Source organism: Tauraco erythrolophus, chromosome 9 (genome assembly GCF_009769465.1).
Source record: "Tauraco erythrolophus isolate bTauEry1 chromosome 9, bTauEry1.pri, whole genome shotgun sequence".
NCBI classification, from domain to species: Eukaryota; Metazoa; Chordata; class Aves; order Musophagiformes; family Musophagidae; genus Tauraco; species Tauraco erythrolophus.
Window position 1 is genome coordinate 41,459,401 of NC_141473.1, and position 16,192 is coordinate 41,475,592.

Below are 16,192 nucleotides of genomic sequence, written 5' to 3' on the forward strand. Positions count from 1 at the left end.
TCTGTGGGCTGTGTTACAAGGCAGTGACTGCATAGCGTTGCGTGTTCATTTTTTCTTAGTGGAAAAACTCTTTCTAATGGTTTTGCTATGGGGATTGCTGCTATGTGTAATTAATTCCAGTGCCTCCTGTGGCTTTGATTAAAATTGCACTATTAATATTGTTGTAAGACAGTACCTGAACGTGTAACGCACGTAAACAATCAAGCAACTTGTCAGGTTAGCTGTATTTACAGGAGGAGGAGGAGAAAGGGAGGAGCCTCTGCCAAAAAACCTCTGCCTCTAGGGTAGAGGTGTGGAGGTTACAGATTTCTCCAGTCACCAGTTATTTGATGTTTTGCATAAACTGTGCTATACTTGCGAAATCGAGCTATGAATGGCTCGCGTGCTGTTAGCGTGCCATTTTCACAGCAGGATGTTGGGAGAAACAAAAGATTTGCTGAGCACCTGAGAAGACAGATACCAACAAAGAAGTGAGGAGCAAATGCAGAAAGACTTCTTTGAACAAGTTGCATTTAATATTTCTGGCTTTCACGCCGGCGTCTGGCAATTTCTGGAGAAAATCTGCTTAGGCTGCACCGAAAAAACCCTCGTAACTTCAGCTGTTACCTCTGCAGATTTAATTTGGAAAGTTGTGCCGTGGCTGGTGCTTTTGTGGTGATGGTGATGTACAGGACAGACGTACAGTCTGTGCCTGCATACATAGTCTGTCGGTGCTGGTTGGTTTGTGTATTAATGTTAAATTTTGTCCTTGTTTTTGTTTGTGTAACAGTTCTGTTTGTAGAAACCAGTTTGTGCTGGCATGACTGCCCACTCTGCAATTGGAAGAAGAGATGGGAGAGAATAAAACCCCTCATTTATGTCCATATAATATAGAGATGAGAGGCAATATGCAAGGAAGAGTCAAGAAGTTTAACTCTGGAATAAACTTTTCTTTATATGGAGGCTTATAAAGCATTAATACACCTGTAAATGATTAATCTGCTTTGCTGATACGCAGCGTTTTAGGAAGGAACAGCAGATTCCTTAGCAGATGTGCAAGGAAAAGTCTCTTCATGTAGTCATTTCTTGTTATGTTAGAAAGAAACAGCAACTTTTTCAGAACTCTACAGTTGCCTGAGAGTATTGCTGCAAAGGACAGAAAGCTTTTAGCTTGTTTCCAGTGACATCTAGCCAAGTTTGATGCCCCTCAGTGCTGATACTTATTTAACTTTCAGAATATCTTCTGAAATCTTCCCCAGTAGCTTGGGGTTGTGATTCTGATACTCGTGTTTTGCTTTTTTGCCACTCGAAGGCGTTTCTTACAAAGCGTCGCTCTGTTTTGCCCTGCAGATCCTCAGTTTGTGGTGTACCAGCTAAAGGTAAAGATATTCACCTCCCCTTCAGGACCCTCAAGACGTGAAGACAAGTATATGTACTTTGAATTCCCTCAACCTTTGCCGGTGTGCGGTGATATCAAAGTGGAATTTTTCCACAAACAGAACAAGATGTTGAAAAAGGTTGGTTTTCTCACTTGTCTGGAAAATGTTGTCGGGCCGATCCCGGTGCGGGGCTGCAATGTTGGTTATTCTTCAGCGATGTATAATCAGTATTTAATTCTCTGATGTCTATGTTTCCCGAGGAGACAATCTACCACAAAATGAAAGCCTGGATATTTTGAGAGTCGGTGAGAATTAAGGACAAAGGTTGGATAAAAATTATGCTGGATATGTATTGCAGTCGTTTGGGTAGTAGTGAGTAATCTAATTGAGGAAGAAACATTCTCATTCTAAAAATAGACTTGCGTACTGAGCAAGTTAACTCCAGCTGTTTTCTTCACTAAATTTTCCGAAGGTTTGAGCAGGCACAGAAGATCCTGTCTGTGCTCTTGGCTCGTTTCTACCCGTCTGTCAGACTTGGTTGAATTTCTGAGATAATTGAGTTCCTACGCACCTTGTAAAAGTGTCTCTGCAATCTCTTCAGCCATCTCTCAGTTCCCAGCTGCAGTGCCTTGACATTAGACGTTTAGAGAATTCACTCAGAACTTCATCAGTGGCTCGATTGTGGAAAAAATTAATCTAGAACTTACTCTGACACCAAAGTCAGTGAGTTCTGAAAGATGAATGCCTCATCGCTGGGTTTCATTAATTCTGGTGCTTGTGGAGCTAGTTTGCATCTGCCAGAGTGAAAGGTGAGGAGGAGACCGTGTTGATTAAAGGCTGCCTTTGTATTTGCTACTTAAAATTTTTTGTGAATTCACTGTTTAATGGGTCCTGTAAAACTTCAGAGCGTTCATTGAGCGAATCCTGTGTGCAGGCAAAGCATAACAACAAGAAAATGCTGGAGTGGGCTGGGAGACAAACATAAGTGATGAGTCTCTTATAACTGTGCACGCAGGTTGTACCTACTAGATTTTTGTAAATACACAGGCACACCATTCTGTGTGCTTTTTCAGTTACAAGGTATATTTGACTAGTTTAATGGTGTCATTTCACTAAGTGGAAATACCGTGTTCTGTTGCTTGCTCTGTGCTGATACCTGCAAAAGTTGATAAGCAGTTTCTTGATGGGAGTGTTGTCTTCTCCCTGCTCAATGAGGTGTTTTAGTTGGTCGACGTGGCTGTGTGCAATACAGGGAACTGTAAACCAAAGCATTTTAAAAGCAGAAATTCTGCTTGACGCCAGCATTAAAATTACTGACTTTTAAAACAGACTTTTAAAGGAGCACCCAGATAAGCACCGTGAGCTACACGTGAAGGATGCAGGGAGGAAATGAAACAAAACCCAGACATCTGAGACAAGGTCCTGTTTTATCTGGTCTCTGCCCCGTCTTAACTGGGAATTTGTCGTTATTTTTTTGTCTTCAGTACCACATGGGTTGCAAATGGACTTTGTAGGAAGCATTGTGCTGCTCTACACCTCCCCGAGCGAGCCCCCGAAATACCAGTGCACAGCTCACTTGCTGGATCTTGTCTCTGTAGCACCAGGAAGGAGCTCCTGTGTGTGCTTTACCTCTAGAGAGAGCACAGTGACAGCGTAAGCCAGAGCTCCTGGCTATCACATAAAACTTCTGTAACAGAAATTCAGCCTTCAAGAGCGTGTAAAACTGTCTGCAGAAACGCGGCAAGCGTGTTACTACGCTGTGGTTTCACTTCAGTGTGTCACAGCAGCCATGGTTTCCTTTCTGAAGAATCTCTTTGTAGTTTCTTCTGAGTAGCTGGTTGATTTCTTTTTTCTCTTTTGGTCTATTCTTATCAAGTACCCGAACTGTTCAGGTTCTGTGGATTGCAGATAGTGCAGAGGTGCTGCTTTTCTCTGTTTTCGGACTGCTAGGGCCAAGAAACGCTGAGATGGTGAAAGCTCTTCTTTCCACATCTGCAGGCTTTTCTGAGAGATAGAAACTGTCCCTTCACCAGTCTTTTGTAAAGGAACCACCTTGATAATCTGCCTCAAAGATCTAGTGTCTTAATTGCCCTCAACCGTTTGTGAGAACGGAGGCCAAAAAAAGTAAGGTGTATGGTGTGACACAGTTCTGGGAAGACCACCTCTGTTAGCTCCGCTGTCAGTGCGGACACGAATTGAGGGCATCTGGGACTGGGTCTGTAGATCCTCGCAGATGTTAGTCTCTTTTGTGAAACCACTGCTGAGATGTTCGTTTGGAGAATCAGTGAAGTATTCCACCCCTGACACATGCTTTGGCACTAGAGGGCCTTCCACTCTGGAGACTTGTCGTGTTTTGGAGAAGATCACCTCTATGCAGTGATCACCTAATTGATGAGGAACATCATAATTAGGAGTAACAGGATCTTATCTTTCAGAGATTCTGGTTTATTCGCATGTGTTTATGAAAGCTGGAATTACAGGTCTGTTGCCTGTCACAGGTTCTTGCTCTTCTAAGGTTTTGTTGACAGATTTATAGGTAGCCACTAAACAGATTTTCCTGGAGGTGCTGGTTGAAGAGAAGCTCACCATGAGCTGGCAATGTGCACTTGCAGCCCAGAAAGCCAACCGTGTCCTGGGCTGCATCCAAAGCAGCGTGGGCAGCAGGGCGAGGGAGGGGATGCTGCCCCTCTGCTCTGCTCTCCTGAGACCCCCCCTGCAGTGCTGCGTTCAGCTCTGGGGCCCCAACACGAGAAGGACATGGAGCTGCTGGAGCGGGTCAAGAGGAGGCCACGAAGATGATCCGAGGGCTGGAGCAGCTCTGCTATGAAGACAGGCTGAGAGAGTTGGGGCTGTTCAGCCTGGAGAAGAGAAGACTCCGGGGTGATCTTATTGCAGCCTCCCAGTACTTAAAGGGGCTACAGGAAAGCTGGAGAGGGGCTTTGGACAAGGGCGTGTAGTGACAGGACATGGGGCAATGGCTTTAAACTGAAAGAGGGGAGATTTAGGTTGAATATAAGGAAGAAGTTTTTCCCTCTGAGGGTGGTGAGGCACTGGAACAGGTTGCCCAGAGAAGCTGTGGCTGCCCCATCCCTGGCAGTGTTCAAGGCCAGGTTGGATGAGGCTTTGGGCAACCTGGTGTAGTGGAGGGTGTCCCTGCCCATGGCAGGAGGGTTGGAACTAGCTGATCTTTGAGGTCCCTTCCAACCCAAACCGTTCCATAATTCTTGCACATGCTTAAAGGCATCACTTACCTATCAGTCTGCATTTTAACTTTCCGTAAGAAACCTAATCAAAAAAACAAGAACACTAATTACAAGTGTAATTCTCTACCCGTTCTGGGCCTTAAGCTGGACAATGACTGTCGCATCTCTGGACATCTGTCCTGCTAGGTCTGGTTTGGTATTTGATACCACTGATCTCAGCTGAAATGCTCCAGATTCACTCACCTGTACTTGCTTTCAGATTTCTTAATCCTCTGAAGATCAGTAGCATTATCTGCAGAGCCTCTCTAGTATGGAGGGTCCTCCTCAGCATTGATCAAGCTCTTCTTGGAGAAAATGGTTGCACATGAAACAAAACACACTTGACTTGAAGCACCGAGTGTTGCACTGTCAGTGTGAAATTTAAAAGCAGTCAAGTGTCCTGTTTTGTTGGTTTTGTAAGGGTAAAACTTAATTTAAGCAAATTCAATGGCTAGTGAGAGCTGACCTCAGCCAAGGGATTATTGGTGCTGGTGAGAAGATGTTGGTAAGAGAGTGACCACTTTGAAAAAGTTATCCTGTTTCAGTTCTTCCATAATCTGTGCCACCTGATATCAGTTAGTAAGTCCACAATTTTTGGTCTTTCCTTGCCTAATATGTTTACTTTTTTCTTGGACCGTTTCTTCAGTATGATGGAGCTCCTTCCTTTCGAGAATGAAACACGTGCTCCTACGAGAACAAAATGGCTTGAGGCTCGAGTACACTTATGTATGAATTTCTGATGGCTAGAAGCTGTTAATTTGGGGGATTTCTTGATCATGTTTTCTTGTTTTTCTGACTTACTGCTTGGCTGTTCTTCCAGCTCAGACTGCTGCTGTAGTCTCTCTAGGTTTGCTTCCATGTATCTGCGTGAAGCCTTTTTCTTCCGGTGATTGATACTGACATGATAAAAGTATTTCAGAGTGTCCTTACGTCACTTGGTTCAATGACAGTCTGTTTAAAAATAATACAGAGATCTCGTAATCTTCCTGCCTGCAGAGCCTGGGGGTAAAGGAGACCTTTTTCAGGAGTCCTCCCAGTATAGATGAGAGGAAAACATTGGTGTGTTTTTTTTTTTTTTCTAAGTCACTGCTGTTTTCTACGCAGACTTTAGCGTGGGCGAGGCTGGCGGCGTTGTTTGAGCTGTTGGGTGTGCCATTTCATCTCTTGAGTCTGCAGGGATGAGAAGTTCTGCTGCACAGTTCAAGAGGACTTTGGGTGGTTGCTGTTTAGCGAACACTGAAGAACGAACTCTGCAAATGTCAGGAGACTTGAACTGTTGATCTGAAAATGGTACAAGAAGTTCCATCAGCCGTGACTCTGGGAAGGCTGTGAGGCCAGAGCGAAACAGGTCGAAACACGATCTCCATCTTCTGATTGCTGGATGGCATCTCCAAAACCCTTAGCTGGTGCTGCAAAGTGATTGAGTGCCTGTAGATCTCTGCAAAAGGAGGATACAGGGACTCCCAGCTGATGTTTTAAATGATCTTGGATTTCAATCTCAGTCTGCAATTAGAGGCAAATAACGGCTCTAGAGTGAGGTATATTTTTTTTTTCTGTCGGTCTGAGAACAGAAAAAGTGCACAAAGTAGGGATAAGAATTGCATGTCAAAATAGTGTGATTAAAATCAGCTTTTGTCTAAAGTATCTGATACCGCACTCTAGATTTTATGGTACAGATTTGGTTATGGGAAGAAATAGATCTGAGATTTCTTTTTTTTTAAGGCAGATGCCTGTGATGTAGCTGGAAGTGAAGCAAAACATGTTCAAAAAAAAGCCTCTAGCTAATACTCATTTTCAGAAGGCTGGTCATTAAACGGCGTTCCTGTGAGCACTTGGCCTGGTATTCTGATTTGCTATATAAAGCCCAAGTTCAGCTCATGCCTCGATTTTTAAAATTCCGATCTTTGGCCCGTATTACCTCAATTTTCGTTGTCTTCCGTGAAATATCTGGGAGCCTGACACTTTAGCTGAAGCTGGCTGAATCCTCACTTTGAGTAATGAGTTTGGGTTTTCAGTGAAAGCAGTGACACAGTTATTAGCCTTAAGAGGTAATTCCAAAAACCATGACCAAGTCTTCCCTCAATTTGAGCGGCTGTGCCATATCCTAGTACCCATGAACTTAGTTTATTAAACTAATTAAGTTAGTGTAGTGGGAAAGGAAGGAAAATAACTCGATGCTTTAAAAAGCTGGAGGGAGATAAAAGGATAAATAACCAGCTCAGCCAAGTTGTATTGTTTAGTTTGAGTCCCCAAAGACCTCTGGAAATTTATCCCAAGGAAAACAGATTAAAAGATGTCTAGTGAGGAGTTTGTCATCTGTCTTGTCTTCTGCAGACTCTATCAGTAAAGCTGAGTCCCTGCCGTTGCTTGTTCAGGCAGGCTCTTAAGTGCCAAGTAAATCCTTCCTGGTTCTGCTCCACCTGATGAAGGTGAGGCATGACAAGACCATGCCTCCTGCTTCTGCTGGCATTGGTTTACATCCAGTGGCCTTGTTTGTTTTGGCACTGCTTTCCTGCAAAGCTGCTTCAGCACTATTGGTACAAACCATTTGCCATCCATCTGCTGCGGAGTGTTCATCAATTTTGTCTTCTGCTCTGCTGACCTGCCTAGAGGTGTCATAGGTGGCACTTAGGACCAGTACCAACGGGCATTGCTGCTTCCGCATTACGGTCCAGAACAAGGATGAAACAGCTGTACCATCACCCCAGCTACAAGAGGTGGACCCTTAACTGTGGTCATGGTGTGGAAATGCACTTTCTTCTCTAAATCCTCATTGGAAGGCTGACCTGTTCACCAGTGGTGAGACTGCAGGTGGAATATCCACTTGCTTACAGAGCTATTGGATGCTGGAAACATCAACTCGGGCTTGCCTTTTCCTGCTGTTTAATTGCAGATGATGCCTAGATTCCAAATCCCTCCTGTTCTGTAGCTGGAAAGCTGATGCCTTTGGTTGTTTCTCTTTTGACCTGAGCTGGTCTTTCAGGTTGAACAGGACTAGCAGTCTCATGTCCTTAGAGAGCTATGTATCTTTTGAGGGACTTACCATCTGGGCATAGGAGGAGCCTGGTCCAGGTTACCCTGAAGACATCTTCACGGGGATTTTGCCTACTGCCACTTTCTTCACAAGACATCAAAGGCTGATGACCCTTTGGAGCATTACAGAAGAATAAACCCTCTTGCCTAGCATGTTCATCCTCTACTTCCAGATCCTGGGGTGGGCATTTTTAAGACTGTTTCTGAGGTAGTGTTAGTGAAGAGGAGGATATATGAGCAGTTTGGGCCTGGCAAGAACCTACCAACTGCTGTCTTGCATGAATGGGCTCCAACAAGGCTTCTTCATGAATGTGATGTCTTGAAGGGACTTGGTAGCAGTGGCAAACATCTGTTCATCTCCCAAGACAGTTGTAATTACAGCACATTCATTTGGTAGATTAACTTGATTCCCAAAGGTACCGGAGAGGCATGCATCAAAGGCATGCATGGAACTTCTTCACTACCGGAAGGGTTTCTGACTGAATTATTTAACTTTTGTCTTTTGCACTTCCTTACAGGTTGGGGGTCTCTTAAATGCTTACAGAAATGCTCATAAGCTGGAAGTGGTTTTGTATGCCTTGCTTAAAATACTGAAAATGGATCTACTGAACTTTGGTAGAGAGGGCAGGTAGAAATTGTTTCATCAGACACTTCTGAATGCCTAATATTTGTGTGCTTATGTGTTTTTTTTTTATTAATTGGTGAGGAAGAAGAATATAAGTGAAGAAGTAGTCCAGCTCTTCCCTGCCCCCTTCTCGTTGGCCCAGGAAAACATTGTGATGTTTTGCAGGTGCCACGTTGCCTTCAGCAGGGAGGCATGCTCATATGGTACACACTGGAACCATTTCTGTTCCACCTCTGATTCCTGTCCCCCTGCTAACCAACAGAGGTGAATATCTAGGAAGATGGGGCAGGACCTGGAATTTCTAGTAAGAAACAGGAATTAGATCTGGTAAACCAAAATATATAAATTAGCTCAGAAGGAGTTGGTTTGTGTTCTGGTCCTGTATAATATCGAGGCATGTTACATTCTGGTATGTGCTGGCTTTGTCACCCCTGCGTCTTTAACAGAAATGCAGAAATTTCTGGTCACAAATTTCACGTTCACAAGCCCTGGTCCTCATGGGGCACTTCAGCCACCCCAGTATCTGTTGGAGGGGCAGCACAGCAGGGCACAAGCAGTCCAGGAGGTTCCTGGAATGCGTTGATGATAACTTCCTTCTCCAAGCAGTAGGGGAACCAATGAGGAGAGGTGCTTTGCTGGACCTTATCCTTGCCAACAAGGTGGAGCTGGTGGGGAATGTGAAGCTCAAGGGCAGCCTTGACTCTAGTGACCATGAAATGATGGAGTTCAAGATCCTTAGGACGGCAAGGTGGGCACTTAGCAAGCTCACTATCCTGGGTTTCAGGAGAGCAGACTTTGGCCTCTTTGGGAATCTCCTTGGTAGAGTATGATGGGATAAAGCCCTGGAGGGAAGAGGAGCCCAAGAAAGCTGGTTAATATTCCAGGATCACTTCCTCAGAACTCAGGAACGATGCATCCCAACAAAGAGAAAGTCAGGTAAAAACACCAGGAGGCCTGCCTGGATGAACAAGGAGCTGCTGGACCGATTCAAACACAAAAAGGAATCCCACAGAGGGTGGAAGCAAGGACAGGTGGTCTGGGGAGAATACAGAGAAATTGTCCAAGCAACCAGGGATCAGGTTAGGAAAGTTAAAGCCCTGATAGAGTTAAATTTGGCCAGGGACATCAGGGGCAACAAAAAACTTCTATAGGTATGTCAGTGATAAAAGGAGGACTAGGGAAAACGTGGGCCCTCTCTGGAAGGAAACAGGGGACCTGGTTACCCAGGATATGGAGAAGGCTGAGGTTCTCAATGGCTGTTTTGCCTCAGTCTTCACTGGCAAGAGCTCCAGCTGCACAGCCCAAGTCACAGAAGGCAAAGGCAGGGACTGGGAGAATGAAGAACCACCCACTGTGGAAGACCAGGTCTGAGACCATCTAAAGACCCCGAAGGTGGACAGGGCCATGGGGCCTGATGAGATGCATTCATGGGGCCTGAGGGAACTGACAGATGAAGTTGCTAAACCATTATCCATCATATTTGAGAAGTCGTGGCAGTCCGGTGAAGTTCCGACCAACTGGAAAAGGGGAAACAGCCCCTGTTTTTAAAAAGGAAAAAAAAGAAGACCCAGGGAACTACAGGCCAGTCAGTCTCACCTCTGTTCCCGGCAACATCATGGAGCAGATCCTCTTGGCAACTATGCTGAGGTACATGGGGAAAAAAGAGCCAACATGGCAAACAGTGCCTGACAAATTTAGTGGCCCCTAAGATGGGGTTACAGCATTGATGGATAAGGCAAGAGCAAATGATGTCATCTACCTGGACATGTCCAAAGCATTTGACACTGTCCCACACGACATCCTTGTCTCTAAATTGGAGAGACAAGGATTTGATGGATGGACCACTCGGTGGATAAGCAATTGGCTGGATGGTTGCACTCAAAGAGTTGTGGTCAACAGTTCAATGTCCAAGTGGAGGCCAGTGACGAGTGGTGTTCCTCAGGGGTTAGTACTGAGACCAGTGCTATTTCACGTCTTTGTCAGCGACATGAACAGTGAGATCGAGTGCACCCTCAGCAAGTTTGCAGATGACACCAAGCTGCGTGGTGTTGTGGACACGCTGGAGGGAAGGGATGCCATCCAGAGGGACCTTGACAGGCTGGAGAGGTGGGCCTGTGAGAACCTCATGAAGTTCAACAAGGCCAAGTGCAAGGTCCTGCACGTGGGTCGGGACAATCCCAAGCACAAGTACAGGCTGGGCGGAGAATGGATTGAGAGCAGCCCTGAGGAGAAGGACTTGGGGGTGTTGGTTGATGAGAAGCTCAACATGAGCTGGCAATGTGCACTGGCAGCCCAGAAAGCCAACCGTGTCCTGGGCTGCATCCGAAGCAGCGTGGGCAGGAGGGTGAGGGAGGGGATTCTGCCCCTCTGCTCTGCTCTTGTGAGACCCCCTGCAGTGCTGTGTTCAGCTCTGGAGTCCCCAACATCAGAAGTACATGGAGCTGTTGGAGTGGGTCCAGAGGAGGCTACAAAAATGATGCGAGGGCTGGAGCAGCTCTGCTATGAAGACAGGCTGAGAGAGTTGGGGCTGTTCAGCCTGGAGAAGAGAAGGCTCCAGGGAAACCTTCTAGCAGCCTTCCAGTACCTGAAGGGGCTACAAGAAATCTGGAGAGGGGCTTTTGACAAGGGTGTGTAGTGACAGGACATGGGGCAATGGATTCAAACTGAAAGAGGGGAGATTTCGAGTAGATCCAAGGAAGAAATTCTTCCCTCTGAGGGTGGTGAGGCACTGGCACAGGTTGCCCAGAGAAGCTGTGGCTGCCCCATCCCTGGAAGTGTTCAAGGCCAGGCTGGATGAGGCTTTGAGCAACCTGGTGTAGTGGAGGGTGTCCCTGCCCATGGCAGGGGGGTTGGAACTAGATGATCTTTGAGGTCCCTTCCAGCCCAAACCATTCTGTGATTCTGAGTACTGACTGTTGTGAGAAGAGTGGCTGTTTGCATTTTGGATATTTTGCATGAAAACTCAGAATAAGATAGAAGGTTTCAATTGTGAAAAGGAAGTAAATGTAGCTCGGTTTCAGATGGAGAAGTGCTTAGTGTGCGAGTTGCGACCGACCTGATGGCAGTTGATCTTGGAAACATCAGCTCTCGACTGACAAAACTAAGGCAAGTGGGAGAACTAAAACATTCAGTGCATCCAATGGAGCTGTTTAGCTGAGAGCTTTAAGGTGAAGTTCCTGGGTGTGTCATCTTCAGAGATTGTTCAGCCAAGAGCAAAACGTTGCTGCTTGTTCTGTAGCACATACGGAGATAGACACACCGACCCTGCCGGTGATAATAAGCATACTGGTACCAGCTAGTTCTCCAGTGACTTTTTAAAATCACTGATACGTTGATAATTTTGCCTCTTTGTACAGGTCTACCTGTTGCAGTGGATAGTCTAACTTGCACCTTTTCAGCTGTCAAGGGTCACCTGTCAAGTTCTGCTTAAGTTCATTGCACTTAAACTGTCAATGCCTCATCTTCTCCTGGAAAACTTCCTGTTGAGTAGAAGGACCGCAGGCACCTTCAGAGTCTGACCTTCTCTTTGTACTGGTCAGCAAACACCTGGGTGGTAGAAACCATCTCCGTGGAGCAGTAATGAATCCACTGCGATAGGAATCCCGTGTTTGTAGGGTGGTTTTGCTCAATTACAGCCACTTCTTGTATGAAAAATTAAGGAAAACGTTCCGTTACGCGGGAAGCTGTGGGGAAGGATGGCCTCTGTTGATAAATATTACTCGCCCAAGCTGGTTCACACAGGTTGTCTCTTGGATTTGGCTGCTGTTTGGAAGGTATGAGCAAAAAAACCCCAGTCTCTTTCTGCCTTCTAACTACAAGTTAACACTTGTTTGTTGTTAATCTGCTTTTTTTTTTTTTTGTAGATACAGCTTGTTTTAAAACCAACTTTCGATAAGGAGTGACTTCTGAAAGCTGAATTGGTTAAAATGGAGTTTGCTTCATGCAGTTTTGTGTGTTGTTCAGGAGAATTGGTGAAAATGTCTTTGCATGCAATGTAACCAGTGACGTACTGTTGTCCAAACCAGTTTTGCCTGACGTTACCCGTTTGTTTTTGACCAGATGATGATATTAGTCTGACTGAATGTGTCGCTAGTGAAAACTAAAGCGATCTTGTTATTTGTGTTCTTCCTCCCCCAGGACAAAATGTTTCACTTTTGGGTAAATACATTCTTCATAGGACTGGATGAAAATTCAGACAAAGTAGAAAATGGAAGTCTAGTTGCAGATCAGGAACTCGATGGTATTTTCAGTACAGAGCGCTCAGATAACGATAAGGAGTATTTAATCCTTACATTAACAAAAAACGATCTAGACAAAGCAAATAAAGACAAAGCCAACAGATATTTCTCTCCAAACTTCAAGGTCAGTATATATTATGGGTAAACAAAGCCAAAAAGCTGCATGACGTGATCTGATTTGTCTGTCTTGCCTGATGGAGGAACCGTTTGAAACTGCTGTCAACGTAGAAATCGAATTTGTGTATTAGTATTGCCACCACTTAGCAAAGCTTCCGGCTTTGGAAGTTTATCTGCTTTTTGGGAAGTCGATAGATGGTGAGAGACTGGGAGTAAAGGCTTTGGGTTGTTTCAAAGCCATTAGAGACCAGTAGTAGGAGACCCTGGTGGTGTTTCCTGTACCAGCTGCATTGCCAGGAGCTCTGAGCTGAACATTTGCAGAGGAGCCTGCTTCCCAGGAATACCTTACCCTGTGAGTTCAGCTTGAACCAGTATGAGCCTTTGCCGGCACTGGTTTTACAAATGAAAAAGGCCTTTTTAAGAATTTTGGCGTTTTTTAACTTGCTCGTAAAATATCAGACCCCAGGAGTGCTCGTTTGAAGGTAATGGTCAGAGTTGCTTGTTGGGAAGTTGCTTGGGTCATACTTTTCACACACACAAGTCACCAAGTTAGTGTTTTGTTGGTTCCTGGGCACTCTTATTTGTGCTCCCGGAGGTGTAGAAGGTAGGATGGTCAAAAAGCTGAGCGTGGCACCGCCTGCCGTGGTGGTACGTCCTGCTGCTGCAACTCCAGGGTACCAGGGGTTGGTGCAGATACGCAGGACTCCTTCAGCTGGGCTTGAAGAACCTGCTGCTTTGCTGGTTTTTTATTTTCTCCGGGGTGGTTGTGAGTGGCTGTCTAACCTTAGAAGACCTCTTTCTTTATGTCCTTCTTTCCAGAGTAGAAAGAAGGGCACTGGTGTGATTCAGTGTAGCGAAAGGAACCACGCTGTTAAAAATTGCATTGTTACTTGTGCTCGGTTAAAGTCCAGGGTCCCTTTTTAAATGTCTTTTTTTTTTTTCTCCTTTCCCAGGTGAAGCTATTTTTCACAAAAACAGTAGAAGAGCCATCAAATCCAGAGGCTAGCAGTTCAACTTCTGTAACACCAGATGTTAGTGACAATGAACCTGATCATTATAGATACTCTGACACCACTGACTCTGATCCAGAGAATGAACCTTTTGATGAAGATCAGCATACGCAGATTACAAAAGTCTGAATATTTTTTTTATCGGAGATAAAAAAAAAAACCCACACACAAAAAAAAAAACCCAACCACGAAGAGTGACAAACTTGAATAAACTGAAAAAAGGACCTTTTTAAATGGCAGAAGGACATAGTGTCAGATTACCAATTATAGGAACAATTCTTTCCTGACCAATCTTGTTTTGCCCTATAAATCTACAGGGTTTGACACTTGTCCAGTTGGAGAAAAAAAAAAAAAGTTACTCTGATGTGTATATACCTTTTTGTGTCAAAAGGACATTAAAACTTCAATTAGGAACTATAAACATGGCACTTTCCCATTTTATTCCAGTTTTATAAAAGTGGAGACAGACCTAATGTGTATACGTAGGAATTTTTTCCTTTTGTGTTCTGTCACCAAACGAAGTTTCGAAAATATACAGGTTCACATCCTGCCCCTTTTTTTGCACTTGTGTGGCAACAGAAAAGTCTGCAGTTGGCTCAGAGATGTTTCTAGAAGGTTTTACTACATTCTAATTGCATGTATTTTGGATGGGGGATGGAAAGTAATGCTCAGAAAGGAATAAGAGTCTGCTGGAGCTTGGCCCGTGTACCATATCCGGCTCTTTACGTGCACCTTTCTTTAGCATGCTGCCGTAATTCATCCTGGACAATTGAAGAGTCGCCGCTGTCACTGCTTGTTGTTTGTGCATTTTATTTTTTTTTTTTTCCAGTGTAATGGTGCTAGAAAAGGCAGCTAGAGGGAGTGATTCTGTATTAGGGGTACAGGAGTGAACCTTCGCGACATCCTAAAGGACCCGCAAATGAAGGGAGAAAAAAATTATTGGGGTCACAGAAAGGAAACACAGCAACAATGACTTAACCATACAAATGTGGAGGCTATCGACTAAAACGTGGGCTTGAAACAAATTGTTACCAAATTTGACAATGATTTATTGGGGTTTTTTTTCGTCTGAATTGTAATGGCTGCTCCATCTCCTGTGTAATCAAGGCCAGTGCTAAAAGTCAGATGCTATTCCTGCATACATCAGTCAACATCTTACATTTATATTATTAGTTTTTTCAATCATATTCCTGCTGTGAATACTTCGTGTGCTGCCTCGCAAGCTTTTTTTCCTCATTAATATACAAATATTTTGTAATGGTGCACAGGAAATTTCAATTGGAGATTCTCCAGGTTAGTGTTTGTTTTGAAGATTTACGATGCATTTATTCAATCAAACCTCTGTCAGCCGTTCCACCCCTTTGACCTTACACATTCTATTACAATGAGTTTTGCAGTTTTGCACACTTTTTTTAAAAAAAAAAAAAAAATGTCGTTAACTGTTAGGGAATTTTACTTGAATACTCAGTACCTATAATGTTTTAAAAACAGACATTACACACGATCCAGAGGAAACCGGCGCTGCAGTCCATTCTCAACACTGTGTGTACATGAAGATGTGTCCTTTTTTAAGAAGCAGAGCTTGTCCCAAATGTATTATTTGCTACTTAAAAAGAACAAACCAGCCACCCACCAGATTAGATTTCGAAACCAGCAGTTGTTTGTTGGTAGGGATGTCACCAGGAGTAGGGCTTGAGATTCCCGTTGGGTGTGTGATTGGCACCCCGGACTGCAGATGCCTTGGAGTGCAACCACCGTCGCCTACAAACGTTGAAGTAGCTGACAAAAATCGTTCTCCCAAAATTGATGCTTTTTTGTTTTTTTAGGATGTAACACCCCCCCTTCCTTTTAATTAACTTATTGGTGCTGACATTGGAGTTCATTAGCTGTGTTCTCACGTCGGTAACAACTGCGTATGGAATCTGTAAGGGCCCTGTACAACAGCATTAATGGTAAGAATTTGGATGAGACAAAGCAGGACTTCCAGTAATTACTATTGGTAAACAAAGGTATAAAGTGCTTTTCTTGGTTTTTTTCCTCCTATCTGTCGGTCAGTTTTGCTCATCAGATGCATGATTCTAACAAACCTCTAACAAAGCTGATCAAATATTTTCTGACTTATAGGCTTAATTAGACTTTAATAGCTTAATGGATCAAGATTGCTGGTTCCAGTGCTCGTTATTCCCACTGTTACTGACGAGCAGGAGGTGGTTACCTTGGGACGTGACGTTTAACTCTTACCCTTCGAATCATGTTTCACCTTGTCTGTTGTTTTTTGTTGTTTGTTTTTTTTTTTTTTAACAGTTGGAAGTTGTGTTGGCTAATAAACAAAAATGTTCATGCTTTAAAAGTATTCGGATATTGACACTGCTGCGTGTCCCACTTTGGATAATAAAATTGGATTGGTGCGGTTCCGGTATGTAACACTGAGGGCCGGAGCGGAAATCATGACGCGATGGGCTTTTGCACTGTTACTTTTCCTTTGGAATGTGAAGGTTGGAGTGAGGGTTTTGATTTTTTTTTTTTTGAATGTTTCGATGTCTTTGAGAAGCCTTGCTTACATTTTATG

At 44.2% G+C, this 16,192-nt stretch overlaps 1 protein-coding gene across 2 annotated transcripts in view; it reads left to right on the top strand.

The window, feature by feature from the left end:
• Nucleotides 1–15,343, top strand: part of PTEN (phosphatase and tensin homolog) — a 50,837-nt gene extending 35,494 nt beyond the window's left edge. Inside the window, exons 7-9 of one of the 2 annotated variants that reach the window (XM_086617057.1) lie at nucleotides 1,330–1,496; nucleotides 12,396–12,620; nucleotides 13,567–15,343. In XM_086617057.1, the coding sequence (XP_086473183.1) occupies nucleotides 1,330–1,496; nucleotides 12,396–12,620; nucleotides 13,567–13,752 (578 nt within the window). In that variant the 3' untranslated portion in view covers nucleotides 13,753–15,343. The remainder of the gene's footprint in view (nucleotides 1–1,329; nucleotides 1,497–12,395; nucleotides 12,621–13,566) is intronic. The other variant, XM_086617056.1, reaches the window with a different exon arrangement.
• The last annotated feature ends 849 nt before the right edge of the window (nucleotides 15,344–16,192 follow it).